The sequence below is a fragment of the Paramormyrops kingsleyae genome, chromosome 5 (genome assembly GCF_048594095.1).
Source record: "Paramormyrops kingsleyae isolate MSU_618 chromosome 5, PKINGS_0.4, whole genome shotgun sequence".
Taxonomy (NCBI): domain Eukaryota; kingdom Metazoa; phylum Chordata; class Actinopteri; order Osteoglossiformes; family Mormyridae; genus Paramormyrops; species Paramormyrops kingsleyae.
This window is the reverse complement of record NC_132801.1, coordinates 35291859-35309552: the sequence shown is the minus strand read 5'-3', so window position 1 is coordinate 35309552 and position 17694 is coordinate 35291859. Positions and strand designations below refer to the sequence as shown.

At 46.9% G+C, this 17694-nt stretch overlaps 1 protein-coding gene across 1 annotated transcript; it reads right to left on the bottom strand.

Annotated features, from left to right (window-relative positions):
* Positions 1-39: 39 nt before the first annotated feature.
* On the bottom strand, positions 40-10056 carry LOC111858259 (uncharacterized). Its single transcript, XM_023839871.2, has 10 exons — positions 9815-10056; positions 8990-9145; positions 8768-8830; positions 8646-8700; positions 8329-8393; positions 8172-8234; positions 8005-8086; positions 2148-2249; positions 1956-2055; positions 40-1816 (listed from the first exon to the last, which is right to left on the bottom strand). The coding sequence occupies exons 2-10, from the start codon at positions 9134-9136 to the stop codon at positions 967-969; spliced, it is 1527 nt and encodes a 508-aa protein (XP_023695639.1). The 5' UTR covers positions 9137-9145; positions 9815-10056; the 3' UTR covers positions 40-966.
* Between the last annotated feature and the right edge of the window lie 7638 nt (positions 10057-17694).

The following is a 17694-nucleotide window of genomic DNA, read 5'->3' as shown; positions in this document are numbered from 1 at the left end:
GTCATCGAGACTGCAAAATACAGTACAGCAACAAGGACAAACAAAAAAAGTCCTTTATTATAAAGAGGACATGATACAATCAGAATAACCAGATAACAGATGACACACACAGCAACAACATGCATTCATTCTCCTACTCCCACCTGTCAAAACCAGTCAAACTTCACTAGAACCAAAAATGGCCCCCCTCCCAACAATGCAGCCTCTTACGGAAAAAGAATCACACATCTCACTGTTTCAATGCCTTGGTCACAGTTTAAAACTAAACGTCAAAATGACTGCAATATTCTAAGAACCTAACTATTAAATACATAATTACATTTCATAGTATGTCCTGCTCTTGGAAACATGGCAATCTACAGAATTCATTTTCCAAATGATGAAAATGATCATTTTAGAATTAGGAAACTCAAAATCGAGAGTAAAACTAAAACTGAATATTATCTGTTCTGGTACAAACACTGTTAAACTGCCAATGTATACAGCCTTACTGTTAAAAGTAATTTGACAGCAAACGCATAGATAAATCAAAGCACATGACAGATGACTGGGCCATAGCATTGCAGTGTATCATTGACCAGTGACAGCTGCTAAATTCAAAATCCAGGAAAATTCCCAAGCCCTTTGACAAGGCATTTTCTGATTAAGAGTAATATACTCTCATACAGAAACGGGCCAACACCATGTGATTTACCTTTCTCTTCTGAGTCTTCGTCTCCAATGGGTCGCTTGAATGACACCACAATCAATAGCTAAAACTGGAGATGAGTCCCACACATTAGGTTTCTTGAAATGTTCTCAAACGTGTATTAATGGCTTTACTGGTACTGCTCAGCGAACACCATGTTGGATACTGAAGGGACACATTACAGGGTTGAACTATGTGGTTAGGAATTTGAACGGTTTTAAGCACAATATTTGAATGGGTCCCCCATTATAAATAGGACAGCATTTCTACTACCCATGTTAGTATTCCTCTACTCGTGGCTCCATCCTATAACCATTCTCATTTGATATGTATCCCTCCCCAGACTGTACAGACTCCTGATCCATCATTCCATCTTGACTACCTTCCTCTGGCATTGGCAAGTCTTCAAAATTACTGGCCCCATCCTGAACCAGAGAAGGGGGGAGCATAGAGGGTGGGCCCAACTGCCTGTCATCCCTTCTCTCCCCACCCCTGTCTTTGTCTCCTCTCTCTCTCCTGTGCTCCCTCTCTCTATCCCTGTCTCTATCTCCCCTCCTTCGCTCTCTGTCTCGGTCCCGGTCTTTGTCCCTGTGACTACGTCGTCTGTCCCTGTCCCTCTCCCGGTCTCTATCTCCACGTTCTCTTCCCCTATCCTCAGCTTCCATGCTTCCTTCATCACGACCAGGGTTACCTAGGTCTGCAGAATTGGGGTCATCCATTGCTCGTTCTCCATCTACCATGCCATCACCAAGCCCGATTCCACCTTCACCCACTTCATCCCCACCACCTTTGCCTCGCTCCCGGTCCCTCTTTCTATCCCTGCTCCTACTTCTCCTCTTTCTTTCCCTGTCTTTGCTTCTCTCTCTGCTCCTGTCTTCACCCCCACCTCCCCTCTCTCGCTCCCTCCGTCTGCTACTGCCACCCTCATCACCAGGCCCACCAACCCCAGGACCAGGCACTCCAACCCCACGCTCAGCCCTCTCCCTCTCTCGGGAGCGTGAGCTGCGTCTCCGTCTCTCTCTGGACCTGGACCTCCTTCTTTCACCCCGATCCTTTTCACGGTCCCTCTCTCGGCTACGTTCTGCCCGACGATCACCACCACCACCACCACGGTCACGGTCGCGGTCCCTGAGGCACAATCGGGGGGGGGGGGGGGGGGGGGGAGAAGACAAAATATACATGACCCTGCAAATGTGGCAACTCAACAATTCACACAGCTGAAGTGGAATTCAAAGCACGAACAATGCGGCAAAGGATTTCATCTTACCCGCCTATAGGTCTTTCATCATAGCGAGAGGTATCGTCTCTGCCAGAGTGCTTGATATTCACATCAGCACCACCCCTCCTTGTGCCACCTAGACCACCACCTGTAAGACAGTTAATAAAATTGAAAGAGGTCAATTAGAGCAATTTTAGACAAACAAGTAATTTTTACAGACGATAATATGAAACTGCCTACCTAGCCTGCGTGGATGCCATCCTTTAACTGTGCGTCCTCTCTCCACATCCACCAACACCCTTCTCCCATCGATCTTCTTACCATCGGCATGTTTGTAGGCCGCTGGATAAAGGATGATAGTAAGTAGACAGCCAATGGGACACAACGGCCTAATAAAGCATCTCAGGGGGAAATGTGAGTTTGTGAGGGAGAGAAGGAGGTGGTGAAGTGTGACATTAAGATTTTGCTCCAGACGTCTCTGAAAGAGAAGTTATTACCTATAGACGTATAGCACACAGACAAGCAATTAATGCTCAAAATACAAGAAAAATACAAACTCTACTCACAACCCACATGTCCATTTAACTACAGCAAGTAGAGAAATTTCATACTGAGGTCATTTCCCAGATAAACTTGACTGAGTAAGCTCATGGGTAGTGTACAGGTATCACTTTGAGGTACTCACTTAAAGGCACAATATAAATTCGAACCTTTCAATAATGTAAGTTAATATTCATGAATATTTGCTCAATGCCGATTTTCAAAGTGAAACAGAGCCTTGAAGGGTTGACTGATGAACTGGACCAAAAAAAAAGTTTACTTTCAAAGATGGGCAATTTGATAGATATACATACCGCAAGTTAAGAACAAGTCCCTTGTAACAGACAAGATGTATTTGGGCATCCGTATAGGACAATAGTCTCTTCAACCATTGAAGAGGCTTTTATAGAAGGTGGTACAGAGGGTGGGTTGTGTGTTCATTCTGCTAACTATCAGTTTTGCCCATTTTAATGTCAAGGACTTGGTTAAGTGAAAATCCTAGCAAGGAAGTACAGATCTTTGGCCAGGCACACAGTGAAATTCTGCTCACTTAGCAGACCCCACAAACACCAAAATTATGATATGCTCCAGGCTAATAGGAAAGAATACAAATGTGCTACAGTTCTAACCCCTTGATCCAAATCAGAATTGCATGGCTCTGGGAATCTCTCTCTGGTTCTGTTAAACAAGCTACACAAACTGATAAGATTGACACAGGTAATTGGGGGGGGGGGGACATTGTAATGCCATTCAGAAATGCTTTTGTTTCTAACTTCTAGCTTCTTGGGAATAAAACATTCAAATGAGATATGAAAGGGACTATGAACTAACACTAATAATTAACTGCACAGGAGAAAGAAAAAAAAACAGCCACTGACTGAAGGGGTTTTGCTGCCGTGTTTGGGTCACTACCAACTAAAGCATCTTTAAAACAATGAGCAGATTTTCTTGACCATGTTCCTTCTTCCTATGTTCAGCTTGAGGAAACTGAATCTCAAATCCATCACTAGTCAGGAATGCATTTCCATTTTGTCTTCAGTCAATTTCTCCATTTCATCAGACGATGAGCCTTGACACCAATCCAAGTGCCAGCTGCAGAACTATAGAGCCAGATGCATTGACATATTTTACCTTTAACTTCTACCACCGAGAAAGACACCAATGCCTCAAATTATGTTCCAAGTTTTTAAAAAATCCCTCTGGTACCCAGTGTTGTTTGCAAGGGGTTGACTGTCAGTCTCACTGCCCTCAGAAAGTTAACTGCATTTAGAGCCACAAGTCTGACACCTTAGTTTCAGAAACGCAAGAGGCACAAAATGAGCACCGAGTGAACATCACGCTTCTCCATTTCAAAAAGCTGATATTAAAAGAATTGTGCACCAATACCAGAAAAGATTTTAACATGCGGGGGGATGAGCTGTGACATTTCTAACTCAGAAACAAAAACTTAAGTAAAAACGGCAACTGAAAAGCTGCACAGCCACCGACAAAATGTAAAATATGTAAAAGATTTGCTGGATGTTTTAAGTAAAATTAAGGTGTTGAGCAGTTCTCACTAAGACCCCCACCGATCAAATTAACTTACCAACAGAAAGTTGAACATTCCTGGCAAAAACATAGAAATCACTTAATGAAGTTTTCCTACATTGGGACCCATCACTCCACTTCCAAAAAAGTGTCTTTTGCAAGTCATGAGCAACAAGTCACAAGACTCCTCCTTCCAGAAAAGTGCACAGAATCATTGCCCGAAGAGGTCATGTGGTGAGGCCCAAGAGGCTAAATAACCATGACAGCAAGTCAGGGCTTAAGCCAGTTTTTATTTATATTGTCCAAAATTAAAAATATCCATTTGAAACCAACAGAACCTGAGGACATTTACAAGACTGTAAATCATGCCAATGTTTTACAGATACATTGACCAAGCTTGTATAAAAAGACCTGGTTGTCCCATTCCCCAATACCCTTTCAAAAAATCCAGACGGAGACAAACATGAATCAGCACAAAAATGGCTGAGTGCTGCCGTTTAACCACTGAGAGCCATACTTACATTTCACAACCTCCCTTTACCTGTCCCATCCAACTTAGTCCACTACTTACACCTCTTCTGCCCCATGGTCCTATGCCCTCTCCAAGGAGAAGATGAAGTTGCAGTTGATGGAATACGCACAGTACAAAATAAAAGGAATTGGCACTATACAGGACAAGGCAAGTTAACAATCGTACCAGGGGACAAATTAAAACAGCAGGTCTTACCACCAGCCTGTTACACAAGTCAAATGAATGCTGGCGGAATCAGGATGGTGGGAATCCAAAAACCTCTGCAACATCAGGTTAAAATTTATGGTACACGTATACCAGTAGATCAAATAACTGCTACTATGGCATACTGGTATTCAAACATGCAAATACAAGTCTACACAACAACAAGTGCTAATTTCCTAATACCTGTTTAAACCAAGGGTTGCCTTACACACAACCCAGATGGGACAAAAATGGGGAAAGGAAAAAGTACTTCAGCTAACCTGCTTACCTCAACCCATGGAAAAAGTGAAAATGGAAATTCAATTAAGCTCCATCTGACAATATTTAGAACTGGACAGTGCAGGCGTGCGCGCACACACACACTAAACCTTACCACGAGCTGAAAAACCACCACACATTTACATCAAAATCAGAATGATGCGATGTTCCCAAATCATGTGGACTGCCTTACCACAGCCACATACAGAAAACAAGGACAGACACCACACGAGCTGCAGGATCCCTCGTAAGCGCCGGCACTGTGGCATGAGGAGCATGTCTCCGTCACCATGGCAAATCCATCAGGAAGCCTTTAAGACGCCGCCATCTGACTCGGGGATGCCTTACCTCAACCCCACATTGTCAACCTTGCTAATCTTTCAGCATCTGATAAAGGGGATTGCCTTACCACAATCCATCCATCCAGGGCCCTAGTACTTCAGAATTGTTTTTATTGAACATTTAGGAATTTCCACACCACAACCCAACTTACTGGGTTATAATTTCACTATATGTAAGGTGTATGTATATAGAGTATAGGAAGAACCTATTTTTGACCATCTTACCACACCATGTGACTCCAAAGCGTCCCTTAAAATCCAGTTGCCCACACAGATGCATGCCGGGGCATGACTCTCCAAAAGCTCTTAAATGTATCTTTCTTCAGTTGTATAAGGGTGTAGTATGCTGAATGTAGTGAAACGTTTTGAGATTGTGTTTGATGCCAACTATTAATCTATGTTTCAAAGTCATGATTAACATGTTAAATCCTTAAACATGACAAACACTTCATAGATCATCTGGTGTACCAGATACCTGTAGAAAAAAGTAACTTCTGCCCTGTCAATTTAGGAGTACTTAACCAGAAGCTAAATTAGAAACCTGACATGTGAAATTATACTAATGGTTTGCTCATAGTAGTTCAAAGCAGTAAATTTTTTTTATGAAAATTTAGACTTTGCTGGCACTGAAGAGTAGCAAAAGTGAATGTTTGAAGGCGGTTTACACAGTGACCAAAACAAGAGCTATCTTTTGGGTAGAGGTGTGTGCATCAGTCGATCAATGGGATGAATTGGAGGTTCCACACTCTTCCACACAGTTACGTAAAATTTTTATAAATAAACAAAATATAATCTTCAGTTTGGTTGAGTTCCCTCCAGACACTGGAGTACAGTACATGAGTAAGCAGTACTGCACTGAGGGGGCAGCTGACAAATTATATTTAATACAGACATCTTAAGTCAACACTGTCTGTGCAAAGTGCATCTGTCAATGTTTTTATTCAAAACATAAGGGATAAATATTAAATACTGAGCAATGATATTTTCTAAACTAAAAAAGTCCTGTAGACTATTACGGTCACACAAGCTGTCCCCCAGAACTTGCTCACATGCATTAGATTTCTGCCATACAGGCAAACTTAAGAGGAAAATCTACCCTGAACTCACCTACTCCTGAATATCATGGCCATCTTCAAATTCAAAGTGTTTTATAATTAAAAATTTCACTTTGAGTGCCAGTTGGCCTATTCCATTAAAACAACTGCAGCTAAAACCCAATTACGGACCTGATTAAAACCGAAAATTTCACAATAGATACGTGACCAACTGTCAAGCCAGAATGTGCATTCTTAGCCCTCTTCAATCAACAAGGGTAATAGCCTCCGGTTATTTTAATACAATAGGCAAACTCTGAAGGCACCTACTGACTGACTGGCTATATCCTGTTCTTTTCTCTGTGAGGGGTGGGGTGGAAAGTTAAATCTTACCCATCATATACAAACCCATCATACCAACCATACACTGAGCTGTGGTAGTAGGGTGTACAGGATGTACCAAAATCATCATCTGCAAGCCAGCTCTGGCCAATAGCCATCAGAAAAAGGCGGCTGCAGTGGCAACGAGAACAACACACAGTTAATACACCGCACAGCCTAAAATTCACACAGTTCCTCACTACTATTAACACCATGTACTAGAAGACACTTCATGTATCTTGTAGTGCTATGTTCACTATGTAAAAGACCAGATGTACCATTGTCAAAAGCAACCATCACTTATAGCTGAAATTCCACCCATACTTACAGGTCAATCTTCATTACTGTAACAGGCAAGTTACTTAATGCCTCACAGCATCCCTTCCCATAACGGTCTCCTTACAGAGGTTCTTACCTGATACTACACATAAATTGAAGAATTTATGAATTTGATTAAGCAGCAGTAACTGCTAACGCCTTTTATCTGCTAGTTGATAAGACCTCCCCAATGAAGGCTGAAAGGCACTGGAGAAGAAAATTGCTCAAACCCAATGCAAAAGTATATACACAGTAACAGCACCTGCATTCTTGACAAAACCACCAGCCAAAGGCAACCTCCTCGTCCTCAGTGGCATTTCTTTACATAATCCATAAAATAATCATCGTGTGCGAGTTTATTCCAGTCATCATCCCGAAAGAAGGGCAAGCATACGGATGTAAAAGGAAGGTGCACTGCTAAAGGCTGATTGCATGAAGGCTTTCAGCTTACTACTCACTGAAAAGCCTCAAGGAATGGGGGGGGGGGTCTCAGTTTTTAAAGCGCAGGATAACGCCACGCTTAACAGTCAACACCAGAATGCAATTACTGAAGTGACTGCACAACCCCCATTTTCAAAGCATTACCAAGCAACTAAATAGCTGTACATCACACACATCAATTTCGCTTGGCCAGTAAAACTCAGCTTGGAAAGAAACAATGGAAGAAGAAAAAAAATACTACTCAACTAGCAAGACTGCATAGTTGATTTTACCCTATTTGGTGGCAGCAACTCAACTCTCATATGGAACTTGTTTCAGAACAAGTGCAACCAAAAGTTAATCTTGGTGCACGAATGACAAATTTCAGAATAGTATTAAAATCTGACCTAACAATTCACACAATATCAATTTCCAGTGCCCATGTCTTTTTTTTTTACCAGCCCCTTGTATTTGTATGTTACAATAAAAAAAAAATCAAAAAAAAAAAAATCAGAGAATTAAGGAGTGGTGACAGTACTCACAATGCATGTCCCTCTCATGCTCATACTCAATGAAGGCATAGCCTCTGGGCTTCCCAGTCCTCTTGTTGTAAACAATGTAGATCTAAAGGAGGCGGGGGAAAAAATCAGTTGGAATTTCAATATGTTGGAAATTTATGAGCATGCAGACCAAAGCATGTTATCCTTACCCTTTTGATAGGCCCATAAACTTCAAATTCACGACGGAGTTTAGACTCTGTTGTATCGTAGTTCTGGATTTAGGAAACACAAAGGCACTTTTGAAACCATCTTTCGACTAAGCTACACAAATGGCAAAAACACATCACTGCTTCTCGGGCAACATACCACTCTTGCAACAAACAATGTCTTGAAAGCATCTCCTTGAGCATTCGGGTCATTGTGGGGATCCCCTACAATAAAAAGACGAGAACCGCCCCCAGGATTATCCTGCAGTCATAAACCACTTTGGTCACATCTCTATAATATTTGACAACAGCTCATGTACAAGAGCCACACACAAGTCACACACAGATTCACCATTAGATGACCTGCTTGGGAATACTGAAACGTGGCTTAAACAGTGATGAAGGGGAATATGCCTACCACAAACTTTTAATCAATAGCACAGCGAAATACAAAATCAAAAACGTATTTAAACTTACACAGCTTCAGCTCAGTCTCCAAAACAGCTTGTCTCCGCTCAATCTTCTCCCGCCTCTGTAAGGCAAACAGTGTCAAGTACCACTCAAACTATCACACAAAGACTGGAGGATCATCCGTTTACCTTTCTTTCCAGCCTTTCCTCCCTGGTCTCTGCTCTAGTTGGAGGAGGGGCATCTCTGGGGTCCTGAATAAAAAGCATCAACAAATACTCAAAACATTATAAAACAGCGCTGGAACTAGACTATATGCAAACGGCTTCAGTTGCTGTTGTGTTTCAATTTCAAAACGGTATCAGAACGCAGGCCCAGCCAAAACAACAGACAGCTGGACGATCACACAGTACCTCGAAGTGCTTGATGAAAGGTGCGATACCACAGTAAGGCTGATTGTGGTGTTTCTCGTGAGGCAATTTCTCCAACTGGGGTAAGTAGGGTATCGGGTCCCGTGGGGCAAAAAGCGCCAGCAGGTTTGGCGGCAGAAATTGGGTCATCTTTCACCTCTACCAATAAAGACACATGTACGCTCAAAAGACAGTCAGAATAGCATTAAATGTATCGCGTCGCTGCCATAAAACGTCAGAACTGCGTGAAAAACACTTTATACTTTCAACAACACTGGAAATTATTGATCACAAAACACACAAAGAAAACATTCACTGACGCCGGCGTCTAGGTTATCTAAAGCCGCCATTATCCAAAGATCACTATATAAGCATCGCTAAAGCGTAACCTATTTCAGCACCTTTCGGGGACTGTAATACAGGCAGCTTGGTACACCTCGTTATTAAGGATATAAGGCTAGATTAAGGCCAGTTGTAAGTAACGTTATTGTCAATAGCTATATGCAGACGTTTACGCGGCTATGTCAACGCAGATTTCATAAAATGAAGGAGCAATACCAAATCCCAGGATTCTTAGGGTGGGTTTTACAATAAGGAAATATTCTTTGTCTTTTACAAATAGCATTAAAGGAACCGCATAAACAATTAACTTAAAATTAGAACAGAACCCATTCGTCCTTAATTAAAATCAGCATATTGACCCAATAAGCTACATCTTCGTCCAGACAACTATCGCTTTCATCCTGTATATAAATATAAACATTCTGCCTAACCTCTCCAGTGCACAAACACCATTTGAAAAATAGGCCTTGCTCGTGTTTCACTTACTTCAGCTATGCATCCAAAGACCAGGCCCTGACAAAGAAGAAACCAAGTTGGCTAACGAGCTTAGTATAACCCGACTGAAGTAGATCTGCATCCGACGTGCAGTTTATCTGTTAAAGTGGCGTTTATTTATCGTAGCGAGCAAGACGACGATGCGAAATCTTCGCAGAGGTTTTAAGGTCTTTCTACACCTCAATCGCTTTTCTTATAAAATGGCGCCTAGACGCACGCGAGAGTCGGCTCTGTAAACGAAGAGACGTTTCATAACGTCATTGCGTCACTGACTAGTAAGGTACGTCATTCGGCTTTGAATAGAATCATCGCAGTGTTTTGCCCTTCTGTGAGTTTGTATAGAGCAGTGGTTCCCAAACAGGGGGGCGCGCCCCCCTCTGGGGGCGCAGAGGTATTGCGGTGGGGGGGGGGGCGGGCACCAATGGGATAGCCTCACTCAGGGGCAAAATAATCTCTTCACAGACTGGACGATTAAACAAATACAGCAGCGCAACATTACAGTAAATAATATATAAACTACTAACTTACGTGTACTATTAGAGCATTTATGTAATTTATTTAAACTTTATTTTACCAGGTAAATTAACTGAAAATCTGTTCTCACTGCTTTACGTGATATTCGGGAGAAATAGCAGATTACGCATCGGAACTTCCTGGGATACAAACGTCACGTTCTTCAGCCAATAAGGACTAAGTTGTGTCGTCACGGAGGCAGTTCCAGTTTGTTCAGCAGGTGTTCTGACAAAACATCCTACCTATCGAGACGTGCTATCGAGCCTTTCTGCGCATGTGCAGTTCCACCGTTTTGGGATTAGGGTTAGGTTTTAGGGGTTAGGGTTAGGGTTAAGGTAAGAGTTTTAGGGGTTTTCGGGGGGCTAGGGTTAGGGTTAGGGTAAGAGTTAGGGTTAGGGCTATCGATTAGCACTACGGTAGGATGTTTTGATAAAGTAGGACGTTTTGTCAGAACACCGGCTGAGAGGTGCTGTACGATCTGTCTTAAGTTTTTTTTTATTTTATTAAAGTTCTCAAACAAGATAACAATATAGTGCATTTACAATATAACAAAAAGCAATATACAAGAATAAATGGTTAAGAACAAGGCAGTTGTAAAAAAAAGAGCATTAAAAGAATAGTATAGGTCAGGAATACTATAAGGCAGCATACAAGGGGGCAGCGTGCCTGTAATCACAAGGTCGCCGGTTCAAGCCCAGCCTCAGCACGTCTGCGGGTCCTTGAGCAAGACCCTCAACCCCCAGCTCCCTGGGCGCCGCTACGGGTGGCTGCCCTTCGCGGACAGCTTGCTCTACAAAGAGCAAGTTGAGGGAGGCGTAAAAACAATTTCCCCACGGGGATCAATAAAGTATCAATTATTAATTATTATTAAGTACAGTAAAGTGACCTATCATATAAGGAAAAAACAATCGCACATACAATCTCGTTACATCAATCGAAAAGCAGCATCAAAAATTCAAGTAAGGTGTGAGTTACAATTAAGTTACATTTGTCTAATGATGCCGTCCACAGGAGAACTTCATTTTTAAAGCCAACAAAAAACGGAGTAATCTTCAAGAAGCGGCATTTGTGAATGTAAAATTTTGCAACTATGAATAAGTTGTTAATCCCAAATTCTATTTTTTTATTTTCTGTTTGTAGGCCAAATTTAATTACTAGATCTGTCTTAAGTAGTCTTGCTCTTACAAGGTTTTTGTACCGTGTGACATGGTGACGCGTGACGACGTTTTGCATCGCCGGACAATGACATGTAACCATATCATGAAAAACGAGGTTTGAAATTTTCTACATGAAGTGCAGGGAGACTATCAATTAATGGGAATGATTTAGTGTTGTTTTGCGCTATAGTATGGGCTGAAACCTGCGGTTTTCATTAAAAACAAATTGCGGTAATCGTAAAACTTTAATTTGTGTACGCCAATGAATATTAACGGAATGTTAAATCTGCATTTGCATAATTTCAAACTTACGATGGACTTTTATTCTTAATTCATTCCCCTTTTTTCTCCAACAGTGGTGAAATTGCACCATTTGTATTTTGTAATTGCATTTGTTTAGCTCAATTAGAAAAGGGATCGAGTTGTATTTCAAATAAAGTTTGAATCTGAACCTGTGTAGTTTGAATGGGGGGGACTCAATAATGTTCCTATCTAGAAAAGGGGGGCCCTGCAGAGAAAGTTTGGGAACCACTAGTATAGAGTGTTGTTCTTTTTAAAACTATATACACTTTACAAGCATAATATATGGGTATAATGTATATCACCATAAAAAATAAAATATCATACGTTTTTCAGACCTTATGTGACGCCCCGCTCCGTCCGATCCTAATGTGTGCCACGCCCACCTCGTTACCTCGTGTTCATCCCTGGTTGTGATCACCTGTGTCCTGTTATGTCTGGCTAGTCTTTTGTATTTAGTCCGTGTCTCAGTTAGTTTCCCCAGATCCGTCATTGTAGTGTCCGTAGATGTCCCTACCTGTCTGTCTCTCGAGCATTAAAACCCCGTTTGTACCCGACTTCCTGGCTCCGTTTCCTTGCTTCTCGGATCACCGGAGCCCGATCGTGACACCATCCATCCATTTTCCATTTTTTGTAAAAATCATAGGAATACATTTAACAATGTCAGACCAAAACTGGGAAGTTTAAGTACAATACCACCACAAATGCAAAGCAGTTTCTAGAACTACTTATACAGAAGGAATGACCTTTTTCAACTTCAGTCCCAAGTCTTTAAAGAGAGCCTATTACCACATAGGTACAATCAATTTTTTGTTATCAAATTATTGTGATGTAATGTTCATATGTTCTTCAACTATCTTCAGATTGATTGTAGTATGAGTAGCATAAAATAATTTATATTTGGAGTGACCCTAAAAGTTTTGCATGGGTAGATAGACAGTGCAACTGTCATGCCCCGATCGTCCGCTCCTCTTGTGTGCCACGCCCCCTTGTTAACCGCATGTGGATTCCCCGTGTTTACCAGCTGTTCCTGATCGTTGTCAATTAGTCCATTGTATTTAGTCCGCGTTTCCGTTTGTTTCCCCAGTCCGGTCATTGTAGTGTCATTCTGTGTTATTGCTGTTTGTTGCATTAAACCCAGTGTTTCCCTATTCACGGCTCACCTCGCCTGCTTCCCCGTGCGTCCGCACGATCGCCGTGACAGAATGACCGGACTCGCAAACAAGACACAGGAGCCGAACGAGGCTGAATACCTCGCCCTCGTGGACGAGGTTGTGTATTGGCTTCGCCAGCCCGAAGTCCGGGAGGATCCCCTGCTTCTGGCTATGGCCAGCCGGAGCAGGGACGTGTTGGAGAAGATGCACACCTCGCGAGGGAGGTGCGCGAAGATTTGAAGCGGCTAAGACGTGGGGTGGCTGAAGCGAAAATGCGGAAGGTAGCCCTCGCCAGCGGACTGCCTTTCGGTCCGCTCTCTGAGCTGCCAGAGGCACCCCATTCGCCGCTGCCCGCTGCAGGAAGGCGGCAGAAGAAGAGGCGGAAGAAACGCGGACAGGAAGAGGCGCAGGAGGTACGTCTGGGGGCTGTTTCTGTCTCCGTTGCTACCTTGGCTGGGTATCGGGAGGACCCCCTCCCTGTTCTGAACCCTGCAGTGTTTGCGCCTGCTACCGTCTGCCCTGCCTTTCTGCCCGTCGCTTCGTTGTCCACGTCCGCAGCTGGCCCATTTTCCGGGTGGCGCCTGGTCCTTAAAGGGGCCAGGGCCGTTTGGGACTCCATTCCGCGGGTTCCCAAGTTCCCGACCTGGGCAGCGCCCCCCGTGGTTCCTGAGGCTGCAGCTGCCTCCCCAGTGGCTCCCCTGCCTGCAGCTCTGCCCCCTGTGGCACCCCCTGCTGGTGCTGAGCTAGTGGTTCCGGCGGTGCCCCGTGCTTTTCCGCTTGAGGCTCCAGCTCTACCCCCTGTGCCTCTGGCTGCAGCAGTGCCCCCTGTTGGCCTGGAGCCTGAGGCGCCTGCTGCGCCCCCCAAGGCTCCTTCTGCTCCTGTGGCATCCCCAGAGGCGCCTGTGGTTTCGGTTGCTGCAGCGCCCCCCGAGGTTCCTGTGGCGCCGGCAGCGCCCCCCGAGGTTCCTGTGGCGCCGGCAGCGCCCCCCGAGGTTCCTGTGGCGCCGGCAGCGCCCCTTGAGGTCTCTGTTCTCGCCCCCGAGGTGCCTGTGCCTCCAGCTGCTGCTGTACCGCCCGAGGTCCTGGTCCTGGCGTCCCCTGTGCTCCCTATGCCTCCTGAGCTCACTGCTCAGGCCCGCCGCTGTGCCCGGCTCGCCCCTCCTGCCTGTCCAGCCCGGCTCGCCCGTCCAAGCCGCCACGCCCGTGGCCTCACAGGCTACCTCGCCTGAGGTCCTGACTCCTGTCTCCCCGGCCCAGTCCCCTGTGCAGCCCCCTCAGCTCCCTGTGACTCCAGTGCTCCGCATGACTCCAGAGCTCCCAGCTCAGTCCCCTGCTGCTGCTGCTACGGCGTCCGCAGCCCCTGCTGCTGCTGCTACGGCGCCCGTGGCCCCTGCTCAGCCCCCAGCGGTCCCCGTACTGCCCCCTGTTGGCCCGGAGCCTGAGGCGCCTGCTGCACCCCCCGAGGCTCCTCCTGTTCCTGCGGCGCCCCCAGAGGCGCCTGTGCTGGCGGCGCCTGCAGCGCCCCCTGTTGGTCCGGTGCCTGTGGCGCCTGCAGCGCCCCCCGTTGGTCCGGAGGCGCCTGCTGCTCCCCCCGAGGCTCCGGAGGTGCCTGCTGCGCCCCCCGAGGCGCCTGCTCCAGCTGTACTACCCCCTGCTGGCCCGGAGTTGGTGCCCCCTGCTGGCGCACCGCCCGAGACCACTCCTGTGCTCCCCGCTCAGCCCTTTATGACTTCTGTGCTCCCCGTGACTCCTGCTCAGGTCCCCGTGACTCCTGTGCTCCCCGAGGCTCCTGAGGCCCCTGTTACTGCTGCTGCCCAGTCCCCTGAGCTCCCCGCTCGATTCCCCGTGGCCCCTACAGTGTCCCCTGCAGCTCCTGTTCTGGCGCCCGAGGCCCCCGCGGCTCCTGTTCTGGCGCCCGAGGCCCCCGCGGCTCCTGTTCTGGCGCCCGAGGCCCCCGCGGCTCCTGTTCTGGGGCCCGAGGCCCCCGCGGCTCCTGCTCTGGCGCCCGAGGCCCTGGCTCCGCCCGCGCCATTCCTGTCGACTCCGGTCCCGGTGGCCAACACGCCGCCCCATGAGGATCTCACCACGGAAGTCGAGGGCCCAGGCTCCCCGGTCCCTGCTCCCTCGGCCTCAGTCTCCCTGCTCCCTCGGCCTCAGTCTCCCTGCTCCCTCGGCCTCAGTCTCCCCGGTCCCTGCTCCCTCGGCCTCAGTCTCCCCGGTCCCTGCTCCCTCGGCCTCAGTCTCCCCGGTCCCTGCTCCCTCGGCCTCAGTCCCCGAGGTGGTCCCTGACAACCTAAACCCCGCTCCTTCCTCCACAATGGAGTTGGAGGAGGAGCTGGAGTGGGACCCCTCGGGGATCACCCTGACCATGCCTGTGGACCCCCCCAGGGGGTCACCCCAACCACCTGCACCTCTTCGAGGTGGTTCATGGCCGGGTTCCCGCTTCTCGGTCTCCCGGAAAGGGAGGGGACACCGAAGGCGGGGTAGACTCCCTGGTGCCCCTTCACACCCCCAGGTCCCAGCTAGGCGGTTGGCCCTGGCTTCATCTGGGGCACCTGGTCAGTCGGCCACGGCCTGCCTGCCAGCGTCCCCTCCACAGCCTGCGGGTCCCTCGCCCACGGCTCTCCCCTCAGCTCCCTCCTTGCCACCTCCACCAGCCCCATTACCTGCATCCTCACTACCCTCAGCCCCTGTTCCAGTCCCACAGAGGCCTGCTGCCCCAGGGTGCCCTACTACCCAAGCCCCGAAGGTCCCCTCTGCTCCCTGTTGCCCCCTGCTCTTCGATCCCTTGACCCCTGTGTTCACTCCCCGTCCTTTGTCCCCGTCGTTCCCTTCTGGTTCCTTTGTGCCCTCCATGTTTACTCCTCGTTCTTCCGTGCCATTGCTCCCCTCTGGTCCCTTTGGGCCCTCCATGTTTCCCCTTCGTCCCTCAGTACCTTCGTCTTTGGTTGGTCCCTTTGTGCCCCCTGTGGTTCCCCCTCGTCCCTCGGTGTCCTCTAGTCCCTTTGTTGCCCCCACGTTTTCTCCTCGTCCTTCTGTGCCTTTGTCCCCTTTCGGTTCCTTTGTGCCTCCTGTGTGTCCTTCCCGTCCGTTTGTGCCCGCGCCCCCTGTTCGTCGCTGTGTACCCCCTGGTGTGGTCCCTCCGTTGTTCCCTTTAGTGTCCCCGGGTCCCACATTTCCGTCGTTGGTGTCTTTGTGTTTGTCTGTGTTCCCCGTGGTTTGTGGCTTGTTGTTTGAGTTGTCCTCCTTGTGCCAGTTCTGTGTGTCCATACTGTTCCCTGTGTCACGTTGAGGTTGTTGTTCTTTTTTGTCTCTCCAGGTCCCGTGTCCCCGGTCTCGTCGCGTCCGTCGCCTCCCCTGGGGCGCGCCCGGAGTGCGCGCCTTTGGGGGGGGGGTTCTGTCATGCCCCGATCGTCCACTCCTCTTGTGTGCCACCCCCCCTCGTTAACCGCATGTGGATTCCCCGTGTTTACCAGCTGTTCCTGATCGTTGTCAATTAGTCCATTGTATTTAGTTCGCGTTTCCGTTTGTTTCCCCAGTCCGGGCATTGTAGTGTCATTCTGTGTTATTGCTGTTTGTTGCATTAAACCCAGTGTTTCCCTATTCACGGCTTATCTCGCCTGCTTCCCCGCGCGTCCGCACGATCGCCGTGACAGCAACATAATAATAGACAGGCTAATAAATAAAAAGATAAGTAGTTTGATATGGAATAGTGGTAGATATGGGATATGCAAATTGCTAATTTGACAGTAATATAATAATGTAGCAGTATAAGCGGTTGAAAAGGTGCAGGAAGTACACTGACAATACAGTATAGCTTAAAATAATTGGGTGCACTTGTTGTTTAGCAGCCAGATGGCTTGAGCGAAGAAACTGCCTCTGAAATGTGTGGTGACACATCAGAAGCATGTTCCAGAGAGCAGGAGTGTGAGCTGGGTAATATATGATAAATGAGTAAGCCCTCTTCTGACAATGAGAGTGGTAGATTGGTTTGCGTTGCGGAAGGTCTGTGCCAAAGATCTTTGAAACTGTCCAGACAGTCCTGTGTAGCAGTTTAAGTCCTAATCAGTTTGCTTACCCATTCATTCCGTGATGCATCCAGTCAGGAAGCTTTCAGTGGTGCAGCAGTAGAAGTTCACCAGGGTTCCCAGCTTTTTAGCCTTCTCATGGAGAACAGCTTTTGCGGAGCATTTTTGAGGATGCAGCTGGCGTTTAGAAACCTGGAGAGGGAGTCAGTGATCTGGGTGCTCAGGAAGCTGAATTTGCTGACTGCCTTGATGGCAGAGTTATCGATAAATAGTGGGGAACAGGGGCCTCTGGTCTTTCTGAAGTGAACGATGATCTCTTTTGTCTTGTTGATATTCAGGGAGAAGTTGTTTTCATGTCACCGTACAGTCAGGTCATTTACCTCCCTCCAGTAGGCAGCCTTGTCATCATCACTAATGAGTCCAGCCATGGTGGTATCATTTGCACACTTGATTATGCTCTTGCCCTTGTGCTTTGCCACACGACCCTGGGTGAATTCACTGTACAGCAATCGGCTGAGATAGCAGCCTCACAGAATGCAAACGCTAACAATTTATTTAGATTATCTCCTGTTGCCAGTTCGCACCATCTGGGGTCACTGTGTTAGGATTCAAAAGATTCAAAGGGTTCATTGTCATTTGTACTGAAAATATTGCTTACAGTCCTCTGCAGCATGTATCTGGCATTTTTGTTCTGGTTCATGTCATTGGAAATGAATGCC

Bases quoted from the DNA above. Each gene is read 5' to 3' on its own strand.
- LOC111858259 (XM_023839871.2), bottom strand. From the start codon at position 9,136: ATGACCCAATTTCTGCCGCCAAACCTGCTGGCGCTTTTTGCCCCACGG. The intron at 8,235-8,328 runs GTATGTTGCCCG...TCCTAAATCCAG, and splicing joins CATTGTTTGTTGCAAGAGTG to AACTACGATACAACAGAGTC. The intron at 2,250-8,004 runs GTGAGTACTGTC...TCCTTTATCCAG, and splicing joins GCATGAGAGGGACATGCATT to CGGCCTACAAACATGCCGAT.